Raw genomic sequence first — 19,272 nt, forward strand, 5'->3', positions numbered from 1 at the left:
TCTCTCGGCTGGCCTGGGAACGCCTTGGTGTTCCCCCGGATAAGCTGGAGGAGGTGGCTGGGGAGAGGGAGGTCTGGGCTTCTCTGCTTAGGCTGCTGCCCCCGCGACCCGGCCCCGGATAAAGCGGATGAAGGATGGTTTTGGTTTTTGTACTGTTTCTAGACTTTTGTTACTTTCTTTGTGAGAAAGTTTCTTTGTGCTTTAGTCTAGTGCCTTTTTTCATCTCGTCTCTGTGATTCTCCATTTAGTTACTTCCTTATTTTTTTCTTATTTGTTATCAACTTAATTATTTTAAGCTACGCCTTGTTAACCTGGTGTTTCTACTGTGCCCGACCTCAGCTTGTTCTTTTTTGATTCATACTGTGTCCCTGTTGTTTATGTCTTTTGGATTACCTTGGTTAAATAAAGCTTGTTTTAAAAAAGCCACTCTTTGAACCTAAAAGAGGAGAAGAAATGGAGGAAAAAGTTTCCTTTATTTTAATTCTCTTTCACCTTGTGGTGTAATTGGCATCAATCATGCCTGCATATCTCTGTCTGCAGAGGAGAACACATGGATGGTGATCCAGCACAACAACACAGAACTGACCAGACTCCGACCATTTACAGGCGTAAACCAGTATTCAATCCACTTTGACTACTCGTCTGAGGAAGAGCAGCTGTTGGCCGTTATTAAGCAGTCGGAGCACTGTGAACAGGAACTGTCTTATCACTGCAAAATGTCCCGTCTCCTCAACACCCCAGGTGAGACCCCTGTTTAAAAGAAAACAAACCCAAAAGCAATGCAACTGCTCAGCTGATGAAACGAGAAGAAGTACAAAAATGTGAACGTGTGCTGACTTTGCCTTTTTAGATTTGTTTACCACCAAGAGCAAAAAATGATTTACTCACAGAAAATGACAGCAAAGTAAATAATCATCTTTTGGATAGTAAAATATTCAAGCAGTGACTCACTGAATCATTTTTTTTAAGTTATAAGAGGCATATATCATTTTGTACAAAAACAAAGCTCTCAAGAAAGCAATCAAACACCCCGCGGCTCCACACGTCTTCCCCGCTCCACTAGAGAAAACAAAATGATTGCTATGCTCATTGCTGCAAACTTAATCAGCATCAGGATTTTCTTCCTGTTTACCAGTGAGTCAGACTAATGGATTGTGTTTACATGTCTCCTTCTTTTAGATTCGAGAATTAAGCCCAATTATTTTGTCTGCGTTTTTCTTTTCGATGTTTTTTCACGGTCCTGCAACTCTTTAATTGACCCAAACACAGCCATTTAGACTGAGCTAAACTACAAAGAACACCCTTTATATCTAACTGGAAACCATTCATGTTTGTCAGCCAACATTTATCTTTAATCCTTTTGGTAACCAAGCAGCATACAGAGAAAAAGTGCAGTGGAGCACTGCGTGCTTAGTATTAGCTCCTTTGGTACTCATTATGCATTTATAATCCTCTGTCCATCGCCTGTCTGGGGGCAGGGAAGACATCTAGCTAGAAAACACTGTTCAGGGAAAACGGGGCATGAAATGAGGAAAGAGAACTGCAAGAATTAAGTGAGTGGTGGTGTTGTGTTATGTCCCTCTGGCATTTAGTTAAAAGTTTTGTTGTAAGTGACTTACAATAAAAAGGTCACTCTCTACATCAGCATTGCAAGATAAGAGCAGTACGTGATGTGAGAGCGACAGTGAGCAAGCTTATCTAGGTAGTATTTATGTACACGGTATAGTGGAGAGAAGTCTTAATAAGATGTATTTTTTTTAAAAGAAATGAATACAGTTTTTTTGTATTACACGCATATTAGACAAGTTTAATGACCTCAAGCACACAGAAAACACACAATTTAGATTAGGTGATTTCACTTTTGCTGTATTTTTTTCTCATTTTAGACTTTACTTGGCAGGTTTCTACTACTAATGTATAGGTTACTGCATGTCTGACTGTAATTTAGGTTGCACACATTTAGGAAATTTAAATATTTGCAGCTTCAGCTTTTCATAGCACAATATCCCCTCAAGATAAAACTCGGATTTATGAAGATGACTTATCAGAAGTTGTTCACGTTGGTTTTGGTGTACATTTGTGTTTCAGAGGGCTCTCCACTCAGCTGGTGGTTCGGTGGACCGGGTGCAGGTCGAGTTCAGACTTATTGGGGTGGAGCTCAACCGGGCAGCCAGCAGTGTGCCTGCGGTCTGCAGGGCGACTGTGTCGATCTACAACACTACTGCAACTGTGATGCTGACCGCATGGAGTGGTACTGACCTTAATGAATACACACATTTTTCTCTACATATGCATCTACTATGAGCTGTCATTTTTAGCTAATGTGAAGTGAATATCATCAAAAAAAAAAAAAAAAAAAAAGAAGTGAATATCAGTGATGCCAGGCCTTATTCCACGGTCCAGTAAGCACTGTGTAATAATTACACAGGAAAAATGAAAAACACAAATAAATCCAAGAGAATAACAAAAGACCATGATACTGTATATGCATTTGTTTACAAAAAATACAGAGGCCACCCTCTTCTCTTAGAGTGCCCTTCTACGTCAGACAATAGCTCATATCAGTCTACTTCCTTTTTAATGGGCAAAGCAGTTGAGTGTGCTTAGATCTGTCAAATGCAACAAAAATTGTTCATTTATTTTAAATGACAGTAAAAATTTTACAGAAATTATTTTATTAGAAAATAGAAAACTGATTTAAAAAAGTAACAACTCTTTATTCGCCAAAAAGAAACATCTGTTTCTGCTCCTGGTGAATATATGTGGTTAAAAATTAGTGGAGGAAAAAAAGGTCCATTGACAACTGAAAAGCAGCCATAAAGCATTCTGTCTGCAACAAGATGAGTGGTGAAAATGAAAAAAGTCAAAGACAGCTTGGCTGAAGTAAGTAATTACAGGAAATACACACACAGTGCATGTCTCCAACTTTAACCTCTTATTTAGGATATGAAACATGATTGACTTGCCCCGCCTGACTTGTAACTTTGGTGGTTTAGCAAACACTAAATCAGCTGGGATAAATGGAGCAGAGGAAGAAACAAAAACGGCTCTAACCTTTCCTCCTGTTGTAACCAATCCTGCCATGCTTCACTTCCTTCCATCATTTCCCAGTCCAAGCTGTTTGTGCAAATCTAACTCTATTTTTACCGACCGGAGCTGTTACTTCTGCCCCTCAATATTTCATCAGATTCCCAAAGTGCTGTCTTTGCTTTTCCACTCTGAGTCCCAGATGTATTTCTTTACTCAAATTTCTAGAGGAAGCAGGATAACCAGCAGATTATCCAAAGTGCAGGAAGCAAAATGTGAGCATAAATGGACAGGGGATTTCTTCATTTGGGGCTAGCTGTTAGGATAACTGCCAAGGATAAAGTTTTGACTGGCAGGAGGGCTATAAATTGGTTTTGAAATAAATAGGTCCCCAAGAGATTGCACCTACACTCTGCAATGTTTGCGTCAGACCGTCACATCATGTAATCTTATTGCAAGAGAGATGTAACATTAAAACACACAAACCAATAAATCTATAAATAAATACTAAGTGAATGTAGATTACGGTTTGTCATCCTGTATTTGTTTATTGTCTTCACACCTTTTCTATTACATTAATCCTGATTTTTCTACTTTGCCCCTCATGTTTTGTTCATATGCATTTTTTTTCTCCAGGACTGAAGACTCAGGCCTGCTCACCCATAAGGAGAGCCTACCTGTCAGGTCTCTGGTGTTGGGTGACATACAGAGGCCAGGATCAGAGGCTGTGTACAGGGTGGGACCACTGCAGTGTCACGGCGATCGTAAGACCCCCTATGGGTTTTGGTTACCCATTTACCTACATTTAATTTATGAAAACTCATATTACTTTGTCTTTATTCTCTCATTTTATCATCAATCATTTCGATTGAAGAGATTGTTTAATTTAGGGCAGCTGTGCCATAAACCTTATCAGGTGATCTGATAAATTTGTTAAGCACCGCTTACTTGGCGGATACTAAAATTAAACATGGCCAACATTTCAAAAGATAAGGTCTTTTTATGAGGGCCAGCCAGTCTGAAGAAAGATGGCTTAAAGGTAGGGAGCTAATCAGGTTGTTTCGGGTAAATAAGGAGGATGTACTGAGGGGCTGCATTCTACAGAGCTTATTTTTAATCATGGATCATGCAAAGCTAGTCTAGATGGGAGATACTGTCCATGGTTTAGGATTAAGCTGGAGCATGTTACAGAAAAGCTTAGTGATAACTGTGTTAACTCACATTCTTTTACCTTTATATGATGTCAAACTCAGTTTAAGTATTGTTTCAATAACAGTGCAGTGAAATTGAACATCATTCTCTCTTTGCACTATTAAAATGTTCTCTGGTGTTCTTAAATTACATGTTCCAGTTCAAATGTGAGATTTACAATTAGCTTAAGATAGTTTAACAGGTTGGTTTGTTTCTTTTGATGTGACTTCTGAATGCTGAAGGTGACTTTTGTTTATTTATATATTGTTTTAGGGAATTTTTGGAATGCTGCGTTTTTCGACAAGGAGACATCGTACCTCCACTTTCCTACTTTCCACGGAGAGCTGAGCGCAGATATCTCCTTCCTGTTTAAAACCATGGCCTCCTCCGGTGTATTTCTGGAAAACCTGGGCATCAAAGACTTCATCCGGATTGAACTGAGCTGTGAGTAAGAGCTGGAGGCTAAACACAGAGTCCAAATCAACAGATAAAAGGAGTGGAGTTTTCTTTTTTTTTTTACAGTATGAAAGCACAAGTTTTTATTTTTATGTATCAAAATATTTGCGTGCCATAGTTCTAAATCTTTTATTTCTATTTGTGGATCTTACCAAATGCTCGTGTCCTCGTTATTTTTCTGTGTTAGGAGCAAAGTGTTTGAAATAGTCTGTGGGTCCTACAGAAGAGGGTGACAACATTGAACTCTTCATTCTCGTTTAGTTTTTTCATCAAAAGACTGATTTCTTTAGCATTTTCTTTCGTTGCTGCTTTTGTGTTTCCAGTATTTTATTATGCTTTAAGCTGCATTATTTGTTATTTTATGATCAAATTTTCTTCCCCCACAGGCCGCAGTTGAATGCATTTCACAGTCGTACACCTACACCGATGATAAATGCCGACCCACGGCACTGCATTCACCACACAACATAAATGTGAATAAGACTAAACCCGTAAAAGGGAACTCATAATTACCCCTGCAATTCTTTTTTGTTTTTTTTGTGCACCATTGCTTTTAATTTTACAGTTGTTTTATGAACTCTCGGGGGCATTTTCACCCTCACCCTCCATTAATTCTTGTCTCTTATGCAATGCACACATTTATGGTCACCACTGTTGGCCATTTATATTATGACAGTAATAACCAGCACAGTATGATTTAGTTTATGGGTGCCATGGAATTGTTCCTTAGTGTTGGATGTATGCTTACCGCCTACCACAGATTGTGCAGTTTAGAATAGCTGTATTACTCAACAAGGTCTCCTTTTCTTTATACGATTATGGCTTTCAATGCGTGTGTCATTTGGACAGGCTTGAATCAGCTGTTAGACTAATCTGTAGGTACTTTTGGGGTTTCTTTAACCTCACGTGTAGAGCTTGTTGCCGACCTCATGTTGTGTATGCATTTTAAAGGAAGTTGTATAAGAAATGGGATTTAAGAGACACACCTAGAAATCTAATACGGGGTAGCTAACCAACAGCATCTCTCCTCGGGGAAATCATAGTCAGCATGGTTGTTCCAGCTCTGAATACTGCTGCTCTGTTTCCAGCTGCCTCAGATCGCCTGGTTACACTGTAGCTGGAGATAGAGAACAATTTCTAAATGAGGTTACTGCAGGATGCTGGGACACTGCTTCATCTTGCTCTTGTGCTCCCATAGTGATACATCCTCACCTTCCACCAGTAAAACATGAAGAATGGTAGCTTGCTTCATCTGTGGTCTCCTAAATCATTACCCTTTGTTAGAGAGGACAAAAAGAACAGAGCAGAGTATCTGCAGAATTGTATTCAGCCAGTTGAGCACAGAGTCGCTGTCTGTGGTGCTGAAGAAGGGCTGCACCTCATGGTGCTGGTGCTGGTGCTGGCTCTGGTCCTGAGTCATGACTCCGGATCTCTGAGGAAAACTCAGATCCTCCTTAAAAGCAGCAGTATCACAAAAAACACCTGCAAAATGCTACAACGTTTGCACTTGAAGGTTTCATTTTTCTACATTTAATTCTGGTATAAAATGAACAATATCTCTCTGCATGCTGTAAGTGCTGTGTTATGTTTGGGATTTTGTAATTCACAGTAGAATGCAATGAATCTGATTTACTGATTTACTGGACTTATTTTATAGAAGGATTTTTTTTTTTTTTTTTTTTTACTTTGGTAATTTGCAATAATCACGGAGGTCTTAACACCTTAAACGGCTTCATTCATTATTCATGGCAGCTCCTAAATCCCAAAGTGAATATTGTTGTTGTCTTGCTATACAGCTCAAGTTTCTTGCAGCATGCCTCAGGTTTCTGCCCCCCAAAATGTCCTTTGCTTCAGTGCTTTTGCCGTAACAAGCACTCCAGAGTGTGCTGCAGCAAGACACCCACCTCTGGTCAGTCCTAAAACAAAACAAAAAAAAGCAGTAACACATAATGAGGAGCCTGATGTGGAAAATACAGCAGGACTATAAATCGTAATACATAAAAGACGTTTTAAAGCTTACTTGCATAATCAGCCACAAACCATTGACAGGTGAAGTGAATTACTTCTGATCAGCGTGATTAATACGACATCCTGCTGGGACACCATGTCCTGGTATTTGACACCTGTTCAGATCATTATTTAAAAGTATCACTGGCTGAACTTAAGTCTAAGAAGCACAGCAGGAAATCTGAAAGAGCCTGACTTGCCCTAACAATCCTGTTGTTTAACTCTGTTTTCTTTTCATGGTGCTCTCAACAATCAGATGGTGGTCTATTTCTTCCAGGTATTCAGTACACAACCTGAATTAGCTTTCTCTTGTTTGTTATCCTGTGAGAACTGTTCCCAGTTTGCTTCTTTAGGAGCTTTGTTGGCTTTGGTGTTTGTTGTTTTTGTTGTGGGGGAGTAATTAAACTTCATTCCGTAGAGCTCTGCTTCCCTGATGTCTTCTTGTTTTGTCTTCAGACACTCGAGTCAAACCTGCTTGTTAAAACTCCCATCTCTATTCCCACTCTTGCCATTGGCAGGTTTTAGACTGACTGTTGGAGCTCTGTGGAAACATGCAGCTACGTGTAAGGATTGATTATAGCTGCACTTGGCAAGGGAACACCTGTGTTGTCAAAATAAATAGAGGTTTCAACAGAGATGTAGAATTCCCATTAATTGAGTCGCAGTGAATGTTCATTGTTTGCATAAATTAAATGCTGATGTTGGGTCTGCCACGTCGTGTCTTTACAAGAAGCGATGACTGAAATCTTCAGTCTTTTCTCGACAGCAGCAACAGCAGTGAAGAGACATTGCCTGAAACAAAAGTTGAACTCATTATTTTCAGACTTTTTTTTTTTTTTTTTTAAGATTATAAACTAGAAATGGGTTATTTTAAGCATAAGAAATTGCTTCACTGCTACAGCTAAGAAACTGCATGATCTTAATGATTACTTTGGTCATGATTATTATCAATTTATTGACAGTGCTTAGCCAGAGAGCAGAATAACTTAATATGTTGTCTAATTAAACCATTTCCTATGAAACAATATAAATTTTTATACTACCCCTTTGCCTCACATGCTATCCATTCTCCTTTGTCAAGCCTCCACTCAGGTGGTTTTCTCCTTTGATGTTGGTAACGGCCCGTTGGAGGTTCGTGTCGAGTCGAGCTTCCCACTGAATGACAACCGGTGGCATCGAGTCCGAGCCGAGCGGAACGTCAAGGAAGCGTCGCTTCGACTGGATGAACTTCCTGTCGCCACACAGGAGGCGCCAGCTGACGGACACTTCCACCTGCAGCTCAACAGCCAGCTGTTCATAGGTGAGTAGTGATCCAATATTCAGATCCTCAAGAAGTAAGAATATTTCATGTAACTTGTAGATTTATGTCTGAAGTATAAACATGACTCTTTCTTTGTGTAAATTTTCACCTCATTAGTCTTAGTTCTGGATGATTCAAGGCCATTTCTTCCAGGATCGCAGTGTTCTCTGTAACTGTCAGCTTTATAATTATAGAAATTTTAGTCAAATTAGTCTTTTTTGTGCCTTTCAGGGGTTAAAGAAAAAGGTTCCCATTAGACAGGATTCTATGAAACATTGACAAGTTCAGTGCTTGTTTATTGAGGCTTTTGGAACTGAACAGTTAATAAATTCAGGAGCCATCTGGATTCAGTCATTTGGGAGTAGACTGCTATCAGATGTCTCAGGTCATGTTTATTTACCACGTATCACAGATGAGTCAAAGAAAAGAAAAAGAAAATTAATTAAAGAGCACCCTAATTAAAAGGTGAAAACTGCTACGTTTGCAGTGATTTCTCACTCAAATGCACAGAAAACCCTGAATATGTTGAATGAAATTACAAAAAGTGTTACATTTTTGTGAAAACTTGAAGTCAACATTGTTTCCTTGCAGTTTTATACTTCACTGCCATAGCACATTACTGCAAAAGTCTTTATTAAAGACGCATAATGCTTGGGCTGGATCCATCCTTAAAAAAAAGCTTCATATTGCTAGTGATCAGAAACTGGGAGAAGGGTAAACAAAAAAAAAAGGGAGCAGAGCAACCAATATTAAACAAAATCAATATGCCGGACAGTATGCTTTAAATATTATTTGTCTAGAAACCCATAAATGTGGGAAGGAAGTTGTTCAGCAACACCAACAAAAATCTGACTATGAAAGAGAAGTCATGTGTCTTAACAGAAGTCGGGAAACATGAGTAGTGTTAGATTTGACACTGATAATCTTGCTGGAAAGATTGGAGTCATACTGCTGTATCGTCTCAGAATAAAAAATAAACAAAACAATATTTTCTCAGCAATCAATCCAGGTGCTTATTTTCAGCATCTGCAGACACAATGCATGAGTCTGATTTGTGTGTAGATGTTATAGATGGTATAAAGCAGTTTTCTTAAAGTGGTTTTATGTAGGATGTCAAACATTGTGCAGCAGTAACTTAATCTGCTGCTGTTGCTGCTGAACCCTGTGTTTGTTCAGCTGTATTGGATATAAAAGGTGCAGCATCTGCACATTTATTCTTTGGGTCTTCTACTACATCGTCACTCACAGTGCTACAGCATAAACTAGTGACATCTAAAAGACAATACAATTAGGAGGTCCTGTCTCCTGAAACGTGCTGGAAAAGGAAGAGAAATATTCTATAGCTATGTAAGTGCTAAACTGTTATTGACTAAATGCCAGCTCTATCGAGTATCAGTCTGCTGAGGCGATGGTTTTGACCACTGAATATGCATTCATCAGGGAGCAGTGGCATAATAAAGAGTGTGGTGCACAAATTCTTAATAAACAAATGAATCTGAAGTTATTTGTGAGAAGTTTGTGCAAATCAACAACCAGCTCACTAAAATTCTTTAACTTCAAACTTTATCAATACTTCAGCCCTCGTTATCTCAACTTCATCGCTTCATTCCATTGAAATTATTTGTTTGACCTCAGAGTCTGTTTGTAGCTCTGCAGGGACAAAAAATCCAACAAAAAACTGAAAATCCATTGTGTATTATCGGGTTTTATCATTGTGTAAATATTATGCATGTCACTTCATATCAGTAAACGCGCACTGGAAGGAAAACAAACTACCAAACACTGATGAGATTGGATGAAGGCAGCAGCTGCAGCAGCAGGGAGATTGAGGTGAATATTGATTTGCTCAGTGTGCTTAGCCGATAATCCACTCTGAATAGCCAAGCGGGTCGCCACCGGCAGCCTAAAGCCGTGTATGTTTACCTCCAAATTATCAGGAAAGTACACTGCACTAAGTATGAAGGAGTGTTTGAATGAAAACGTGTTGGTGTCATTTCACAAGGTGATTTTATTTATTTATTTTTTATATTTGATGAACAGGCATGAAGAATTTCCACCCATATTCTTCAAAATCTGTAAACGACTGTATAATAACTATTCGTATCAGCTCAGAAATTGTGTAAGCATTAGCCACAACGATGCTGTACTCACTCCTGTGTACAGCTTTTTAATAAATCATAATCCTGCCAGGTCCCTATAGTTTGGATTTATAATGCTTTTGTGCCTTTTGAATAAATCAAGTCTCATCAGGTGCACCGCACAGATGTATTAGCCCATCTACTTAGCTATGATTTAATAAGACACAGAGTTGTCTTCTTTAAATTCATACCCATAATTCCATGAACAGTGTATTTATGAGCCTTAATTATTCCTTGCACTGCTTTATAAGGCAGCAAATTACATTGTTTCGATTAATAGCCCATGTTATTGCCTCCTGTCAGCCATAGGATTGCTTTTTCATTTTTCTTTATTGCCGTTTGTTGGTGTAAAATAGTTGCGCACAGCAGTTTCAAGTGAAAGATTTTTCCATTCATTCCAAGGAACATTTCACATCACTTGTTGTATTGCCTGCTTTGAATAGATAAGCTATAGTTTATTGGTGCGCTGTGTCCGTAGATTTGTGTTTTGCTTGCTGCGAGTGGTGCCATGACCAGGATCTGTATATCTGTTTTGCTTAATAGAAAATTTAGTGTATCTCAGTTTGATTTGCTGAAATATTACCCCACAATTAAATCGTCTTTATATTTGTTAACCTGACAGTATGAATTTGGGACCTTCCTGCCCTTAAACACAAATTTGTGCAGAAGCAAAAACAGTGGAAAAGCAACACGTGTATACAAGTTGAAGCAGCTTCAATAAGATGCTTCATACAGTATGAGATTTGCCAGTACAATATGAAGGATCGTATCAGCTGATATGGGTTGGAATAAAGATCCAGTTATTACATTAATCAAAAAAAGTCATGCATTCTATATGGATCCAGTTGATATGATGCAGAAATGAAAGCTTTGTTGAGGGTTTGAACTGCGTAGAAGACTGACATTCATTTAGCATCACTGCTAATGTGATATGAAGCCAAAGTCCAATGATTAAGTAAAAAAAAAATGCACTGTAATAAATATTTAGAGCCTTGCAAATGTATTGCGTGTCTCTGGCCTTGTCTGTATTGCATCAGTGTATTTATTTTATAAGCCTGACATCATTCACATAAAGCTTACTGTGCTACAGCGTTTGAATTCATCCTCACTACAATTCCTGAGCCAGCAGCTTGAGGGATCTTTGTAGTTTGAGCCACCTACACAACCTTTGATGATTGCTTTGATCCCACTAATTCTTTCCCACTTACTCCCCAGTGGTCACATACTGTTTGCTTCAGCTGCAGCATGTACTCGCCACTATGATCTTGTGAAAAGAGCACAATCGTTATTTTATATTCTTACTGATGATGCTTGCGTTTATCTCCATCTGTCTTTTTTAGCTCCACAAGTCATTCACTAATCATTCATTGAGGAATGATCTCACCAAGCATCGCCTTCAGTTTCTGTTAGGGTCCAAATTCTGATGGTTTTGCTTTTCAGACACGTGTTTTCATTATCATGTGTAGTTTCTTGTTACCTTTGAATTACCCAAAACATGCTTGAAACAACATTCATAATTTTAATTACATGCTCTTACATTTCTCATTAAAAAAATATGTTTCTCATTCTGTAAAATTTTCTCTCCAAATCATTGCTTTATCTCTGATGTTCGCCAGGAAATATATTCAGCCCTTTATACTAGTATCAGTATAATGTATCACTGTCAACACAGAGATTAAGTATTTTAGTAAATCATTTAGAGTAACTGTCATTTTGAAAAGCTTTCAGGGAATATTTACCTCTGCACTCGTGTTGCTTTGGCTAAACTGCCTGTTTCAACCATATACAGTTTGTTGGCTTACATCAGAGGAAAGAGAGGAGTCTAGCAGAGCTCTGATTTATTGGTGTGAAAAGCTCCTGCTGCTAAACAATAGGAAGCTGTCAGCTTTGAACACGCAGAGCAAAGCTTTGCCTCGTCTGTGCTCTGAGGACAATAACGATTGAGCCCCGATCTTTGCAGAAGTGGGAGGTTGTCGGGTTTGAACTCTGGCTGTGCCATCACGTTTGAAAGGATGGGATGCGTGTTTGCAAAAGTGGACATGCATTTTTGATTTTTCTCCACTGTTTGTGTGCAAGTAAGGTAAGTGTGGAAAGAATGAGCAACGCAAAGTCTAGTATAGGGAAGAAAATCTGCCTTCCTGCTCCCCCCCTACAAATTCAGACATACAACCAGACACTGGTTCAGACAGTAATTCATCAAGGCTGCCAAACACACAGTCAGCAGCTGGAAGGATGTTATAGAGACAGACTGATGAAAGTTATACCTTTAAATCAGCCTTCCACCTACAGCTTGTTGCCTCATTGTGTTTTCATCATTGTGTCATTTCATAGAAATAGTGTTGACAGTTTGAAGCCTCTGGGGAAGCAGAGGCGACATGTGGATCTGCTACAGATGACAGGAGGAGGAGAAATAAAAAACATACAGGCTTGTCAGCACACTTAGAATAAAACAAAGCCTGAGCCTGAAAGAAAACAGACACAGAAATCGATGTTGCATCATTGTTCTTGGGGAGCACGCTTTGGCCTTGATTGCTTGTGATATCAGCAATATAACCATTTCAACCCCTCGGGAAGATCTCTACACAGAAGGGTGGAAAGTAAAGATAATGGCGCTTAACTTTTGTGATTTCAGGAGGCACAGCATCCAGGCAGAAGGGCTTCCGCGGCTGTATCCGCTCTCTGCAGCTGAACGGCGTCACTCTGGACCTGGAGGAGAGGGCGAAGATAACACCAGGCGTTCAACCCGGCTGCCCGGGTCACTGCAGCAGCTACGGCTCGCTCTGCCAGAACCATGGCCGCTGTGTGGAGAGAGCTAATGGCTTCCACTGTGACTGTAACCTGTCAGCGTACACCGGAGTCTTCTGCCAAACAGGTACACACACAGTGTAGCGAGAGTCATACTTTAAAAATGTCTGGATGCTGTAAAGATGTCGTTTAGCTGAAGGAGCTCATTGTCACAGGCGCCAACAAATATCCTGAAATTATTTCACTTGCAACGTTGTCAAATACCTATAAAGAAGTACGTGGTAGAAATCCTTGAAGTTCTTAGTGTAGTGGAGTGGAAGAGAGCGAGTATGTCTCACAGATGATGCAAAAATACAAAAGAAGCAGTACTGTAGGGAGATCTGCCAACGATTGGTTGCTGAGTTACATGGTGTAAACTAGAAAACTGGCACATCTTGGAATTTTTTACAGAAGTTCTGTTAAAAAGTTCATCAACAGGGAAGTTTTCAAAATAAATAAATAAATAAAAGTAACATCAACAAGTCAGACAACAGGAAGTGACAGGAAGCGTTTACATTCTGTTGACAAAATTCTCAAAAGCTGAAGCCATTAAAAGGTCGTGTTTTCTTCTGAACTAAGCAACATTAATGGTTCCACCTGTCTTGACGTCGCTATAGGAGACCTGTTATAAACACATGCTGCACAGAGCCACTTAATGTGTCTGACATCTTTCCTCGGCTTTACATTTAATTTCATAAGCTCTTATATCCTACAAGCCAAGGTTAAAGCTGTGGTTATGTGTCAGCTTGTGGTTGCTGCTGGAGGAGTCCTCGAGCCCGAGAATCAACTCTGTTTACATCCCTGTGAAGTCAGGTAGAACATACTGACATTCAAAGTTTTCTATTTTTGTAAAGTGAACTATAATAGGACGAATTATCATAATAATGAAACTCAAAATAAATGGATATGGTAATAAAAATAAATACGAATATTCAGAGTGGATGTTAAGGTTAAGGTATTCATCTATATTGTTTCACAGAATCGTTTTTCTGCAGTTGACACTCGTTAAAAAGTACTCAAAGTATTTTGGTTTGATGTAAATTCATTGCATTAATGATGCATCTTCACATTGAACTCTATGTCTGGGCACAAACATTTCACTGAGTTCAGCTGGTTAAGAGGACTCTCCACCCCTCTTTCATTCCCGCTGCTGGCACCTACTCTCTTCAGCCTGCTGATGTCCCACAAGTGTGTTTAATTGCTTTGATTCATTAGTTGAATAGAGAACAGATACAACTGTATTTAAAGTTGAAGCCAAACTTTAGGTGATTAGTATTTGTTTTTCTTCCTGCTCCAGTATTTTTTCAGAACATTCTTGTGGTGTTAAAAACTATTTAGGCTATGTGAAATTGTTAACTTAAAGAGTTTTTGAATAACCAGTAGCAACTGAATATTGAAACTGAGAGGCAACCTTAGATATGTGAATTGTACATTTTGTCATTTCTATCAGACAACACAGGATCTATTTAATCCAATGATCTGCTCATGTACATGCAAATGTGTGCAAACGTCTTGAGCCATCCCTCACTTCTCGCTTGCAATGAGCCAGACATTTTTGTAGTTTTTTTTTAAGTGTTCATGATCAGAGGTTCTCCAGACTTTCTAAAAATCTTTCAAAGTTCTTCTTTGGACATTGGCTGCTTTTTAACTTTTTTTTAGTCCAGTCCTTATATATATAATTTTTTGTTTGTTTCTTTCTTTTGGTACTTCACACTAACCTACGAATCATACAGGCATAAATAAAAGGCAGCTAGCTCAAGAGCTTAATCAGTGCTGTGTCTAAACATAGCAGCTTAGCAGAGAACCTGTTTTAAATTGTATCTTGTATAATTTGTTCCCACTTTTTTAGTTGAATCTATGAAAAATGTCAGCGATAACATGGCTAAAAAAAAGATAATAACAATAATAATAATAGAGGTAGGTAGGTGCTATAACCTTTCTGTGGCCGCTTTCTTCCAGAGGTGTCAGCCAGCTTCAAGTCAGGAACATCTGTCAGCTACACCTTCAAGGAGCCCTACGAGATGAGCAGGAACAGCAGCGCTCTGCCATCCTCCATCTACTCTGACATGACGCTCAGAGGAGAAAACGTCTCCCTGAGCTTCAGGACGAACCAGAGTCCAGCTCTGCTGCTCTACGTCAGCTCCTACTACAGAGAATACCTGGCTGTGCTCATCAATAAACATGGTGAGGAGAACACCTGTCTTACAGTAAGACAAAACTTTTAATTTTTCAAAAGTTTTTATACCTGATGACAAATTTAAGAGGGCTTCTGTTTGCATTTCTTCTTCTCCATGTTCAGTTTGGTCTCTCTCCTCTTCGTCCTTCAGACTTGAGGTTGAATGTCTTCTGTTATTTATGAACCAACTGTTTCACCCTCTAAATATCTTTCTGTAATTCTTTCCTGTTAATGATCCATCTTTTCCTTCAGTATGGATTAGAGATGGACCGATCCGATATTACGTATCGGTATCGGTCCGATACTGACCTAAATTACTGGATCGGATATCGGAGAAAAATAAAAAATGTAATCCGATCCATTAAATATCACGAAAGCACCTCACAAAACTTGCAACACGCCGTAACTCACCTCAGAACGTTAGCACGTCGGAGCAGTATGCATCACATGATAGAGCGGCTGTGGCATGCGGGACCTGTCGGTGGTCTGGATAGCATGTGGAGCTTCGCTAGCAACCCGGCATTTCATCTCCGACAAAGTTATCCCCGAGAGAAGTAAAGCAAGTGTGTAAGTCCATCTCTGAATGTTTGTAAAGCATTCCTGCGTTAAGCTTACCAAACGATATATGGAGCGACTGCCTCTTCTGGCTGCTACTTCAATCATGAAACTGCTTAATGATCAGCTGATCGGCTTTTCTGTCACGAGTCCATCTCTCTGGTTTGTTTTTGGCCCACTTTGCACCAGAAAGAGGAAACCATCGGCTGAACAACAGCAGCACGTTTAAGCTTGATCAGCTGTTGTTAGAATTTATTTATTATTACTTTCTACACCAGGATCTTTTTCTACGTAGCTGACGCTGGTAACTGTGCAGGGGCGGATCTAGCAAAGTTTAGCCAGGGGGGCCGATAGGGCATTAACAAGGAAAAGGGGGCACAAAGACATACTTTTCTTTCTTATTCTCATTTAAAATGTCTAGCTTTTAATAAATAATTATCCGAATCTTACACCCAAAGTTTTAATCTGATGTAAAATGAATAGAAGTCAATTACTGTATATAGTGACTATTAAGTCTAATATATATACCCTAGTAAGCTATAGTACTTTTTCCTTTGGGAAGGTACCATCTGTGCAGTCTGCAATTTTGTTGAAGAAAGATGTTGAATCTATTTAATATTTCTTGAAAAATTAATTGATTTCTGTGCATTTTTTTTTTCACACTGCATCAAATTAAGGTTGATTACGTCGATTAAGCATCATGTCCATACCTGAGGCCTTGGAAACTGCCAAGCAAAGACTCACAGCGTTGGCCAGCCGCTTGAGGAGGTACACCAGAGAGATAGAAGGCAGGAGAATAAACCAGCTGTTCTCCACAGAACCAGCAAAGGTGTACTCTCAGTGGCAAGGGAACAATAAGAGAACAGCACCACCAAGGCTGGAGACGGAGCAATACTGGAAGAGCATATGGGAGAAGGATGCAACCCATAACGGCAATGCTCAGTGGCTAGAGGATCTGAGGGCAGATCACAGCGACCTCCCTGAACAGGGTCCAGTAACCATCACAGTGGCAGATATCCAAGAAAGGGTCTCCAGTATGAAGAGTTGGACAGCACCAGGGCCCGACATGGTTCACGCCTACTGGCTGAAGAAGCTGACTGCACTCCACGAGCGTCTGGCAGCACAAATGAACCAGCTGCTAGTTAACGAGAGACACCCGGAATGGCTAACTGAAGGCCGGACGGTCCTGATCCCCAAGGACCCCAAGAAGGGACCGGTCCCCTCCAACTACCGACCAATAACCTGCCTCAGTACTACATGGAAGCTCCTGTCAGGCATCATATCGGCTAAGATGAACAGGCACATGGGTCAATACATGAGCGGGACACAGAAAGGAATTGGCAAGAATACCAGAGGCGCAAAACACCAGCTACTGGTAGACAGAACAATCAGCCGAGACTGCAAGACCAGACTGACCAACCTGTGCACTGCCTGGATTGATTACAAGAAGGCCTATGACTCAATGCCCCACAGCTGGATACTGGAATGCCTAGAATTGTACAAGATCAATGGGACCCTAAGAGCCTTCATCAGAAACTCAATGGGGATGTGGCGTACAACACTAGAGGCCAACTCCAAGCCCATAGCACAAGTTACCATCAAGTGCGGGATCTACCAAGGAGATGCTCTGTCCCCACTGCTGTTCTGCATAGGCCTGAACCCCCTCAGTGAGATCATTAACAAGACTGGCTACGGATACCGACTACGGAACGGAGCAGTTGTCAGCCACCTCCTGTACATGGATGACATCAAGCTGTATGCCAAGAGTGAACGAGACATCGATTCACTGATCCACACTACCAGGCTATACAGCAATGACATTGGAATGTCGTTCGGACTGGAGAAGTGTAGTCGGATGGTAACAAAGAGAGGGAAGGTAGTCAGAACTGAGGGGATTGAACTACCAGAAGGCAACATTGCAGACATAGAGGACAGTTACAAGTACCTGGGGATCCCGCAGGCAAATGGGAACCATGAAGAGGCCGCTAGAAAGGCTGCAACCACCAAGTACCTGCAGAGGGTCAGGCAAGTCCTGAGGAGTCAGCTGAATGGTAAGAACAAGATCCGGGCCATCAACACATACGCCCTGCCCGTGATCAGGTACCCTGCTGGGGTAATAGGCTGGCCAAAGGAGGAGATAGAAGCCACTGACATAAAGACAAGAAAGCTCCTGACCATGCATGGAGGGTTTCACCCCAAGTCCAGCACCCTGAGGCTGTACGCCAAGCGGAAGGAAGGGGGCCGGGGACTGGTGAGTGTCAGCACCACAGTCCAGGATGAGACAAGGAACATCCAAGAATACATTGGGAAGATGGCCCCAACTGACCGAGTGCTCAGTGAATACCTCAGGCAGCAGAAACCCAAGAAAGAGGAGGGAAACGAGGAACCATCATGGAAGGACAGGCCCCTGCACGGTATGTACCACCGGCAGATAGAGGAGGTGGCTGATATCCAGAAATCCTACCAGTGGCTGGACAAAGCTGGACTGAAAGACAGCACAGAGGCACTAATCATGGCAGCACAAGAACAAGCTCTGAGTACAAGATCCATAGAGGCTGGGGTCTATCACACCAGGCAAGACCCCAGGTGCAGGCTGTGTAAAGATGCCCCAGAGACAATCCAGCACATAACAGCAGGGTGCAAGATGCTAGCAGGCAAGGCATACATGGAACGCCATAACCAAGTGGCCGGCATAGTGTACAGGAACATCTGTGCCGAGTATAACCTGGAAGTCCCGAGGTCAAAATGGGAGATGCCCCCAAGGGTGGTGGAGAATGACCGAGCTAAGATCCTGTGGGACTTCCAGATACAGACGGACAAAATGGTGGTGGCTAACCAACCGGACATAGTGGTGGTAGACAAACAGAAGAAGACGGCCGTAGTGATCGATGTAGCGGTTCCGAATGACAGCAATATCAGGAAGAAGGAACACGAGAAGCTGGAGAAATACCAAGGGCTCAGAGAAGAGCTCGAGAGGATGTGGAGGGTGAAGGTAAAGGTGGTCCCCGTGGTAATCGGAGCACTAGGTGCGGTGACTCCCAAGCTAGGCGAGTGGCTCCAGCAGATCCCGGAAACAACATCGGAGATCTCTGTCCAGAAGAGCGCAGTCCTGGGAACAGCTAAGATACTGCGCAGGACCCTCAAGCTCCCAGGCCTCTGGTAGAGGACCCGAGCTTGAAGGATAAACCGCCCGCAGGGGCGTGCTGGGTGTTTTTTTATCAAAGTTCTCCTCACCTCTCAGTCTTTCCCCTTTCCCGTCATCTTTTCCACATATCAGGCTCTGCCCTCTCCTGCTTCTCTCAGTCTTCTCCTCCTCTTCTACTTAGCAGCTTCAGAAGATCTATAAGAATCTGTCAGATCTATCCTCTCTCTGGATCCCTGTCTACTCTACTACTGTCTACTCTCCTGCCTTTTAACACGTCCAGCTGTTTTGTCTTTGAAAAAGTGCTGCAGGAATAAGAGTTTGGATGATGAATGGCATTTTCAGCATCCAGCAATAAAATTGGCACTATGCTGCTTGGTTAGCTATAAATGTTTGTTTTTTTTCTGCTGTTAATGCCCTGTTGTCTGTCGGCTTTCTCTGAGTTATTAAGGCCTCATGCTGACCGGAGAGTTGACAGGTAAATGTGCTTAAACGT

General features: G+C 41.0%; 1 protein-coding gene across 3 annotated transcripts in view; it reads left to right on the forward strand.

Annotated features, from left to right (window-relative positions):
- The window catches only part of LOC146553161 (contactin-associated protein-like 4), a 137,909-nt gene that overhangs the window by 101,935 nt on the left and 16,702 nt on the right, over positions 1-19,272 (forward strand). For 2 of the 3 annotated variants that reach the window (XM_085253519.1, XM_085253521.1), the window contains exons 13-19: positions 541-741; positions 2,089-2,251; positions 3,664-3,791; positions 4,492-4,662; positions 7,763-7,981; positions 12,752-12,991; positions 14,863-15,087. In XM_085253519.1, the coding sequence (XP_085109645.1) occupies positions 541-741; positions 2,089-2,251; positions 3,664-3,791; positions 4,492-4,662; positions 7,763-7,981; positions 12,752-12,991; positions 14,863-15,087 (1,347 nt within the window). The remainder of the gene's footprint in view (positions 1-540; positions 742-2,088; positions 2,252-3,663; positions 3,792-4,491; positions 4,663-7,762; positions 7,982-12,751; positions 12,992-14,862; positions 15,088-19,272) is intronic. The other variant, XM_085253520.1, reaches the window with a different exon arrangement.

The sequence above is a fragment of the Mchenga conophoros genome, linkage group LG18 (genome assembly GCF_057382185.1).
Source record: "Mchenga conophoros isolate Kocher_MC1m ecotype Shallow Benthic linkage group LG18, M_conophoros_male_GT1.1, whole genome shotgun sequence".
Lineage (NCBI taxonomy): Eukaryota > Metazoa > Chordata > Actinopteri > Cichliformes > Cichlidae > Mchenga > Mchenga conophoros.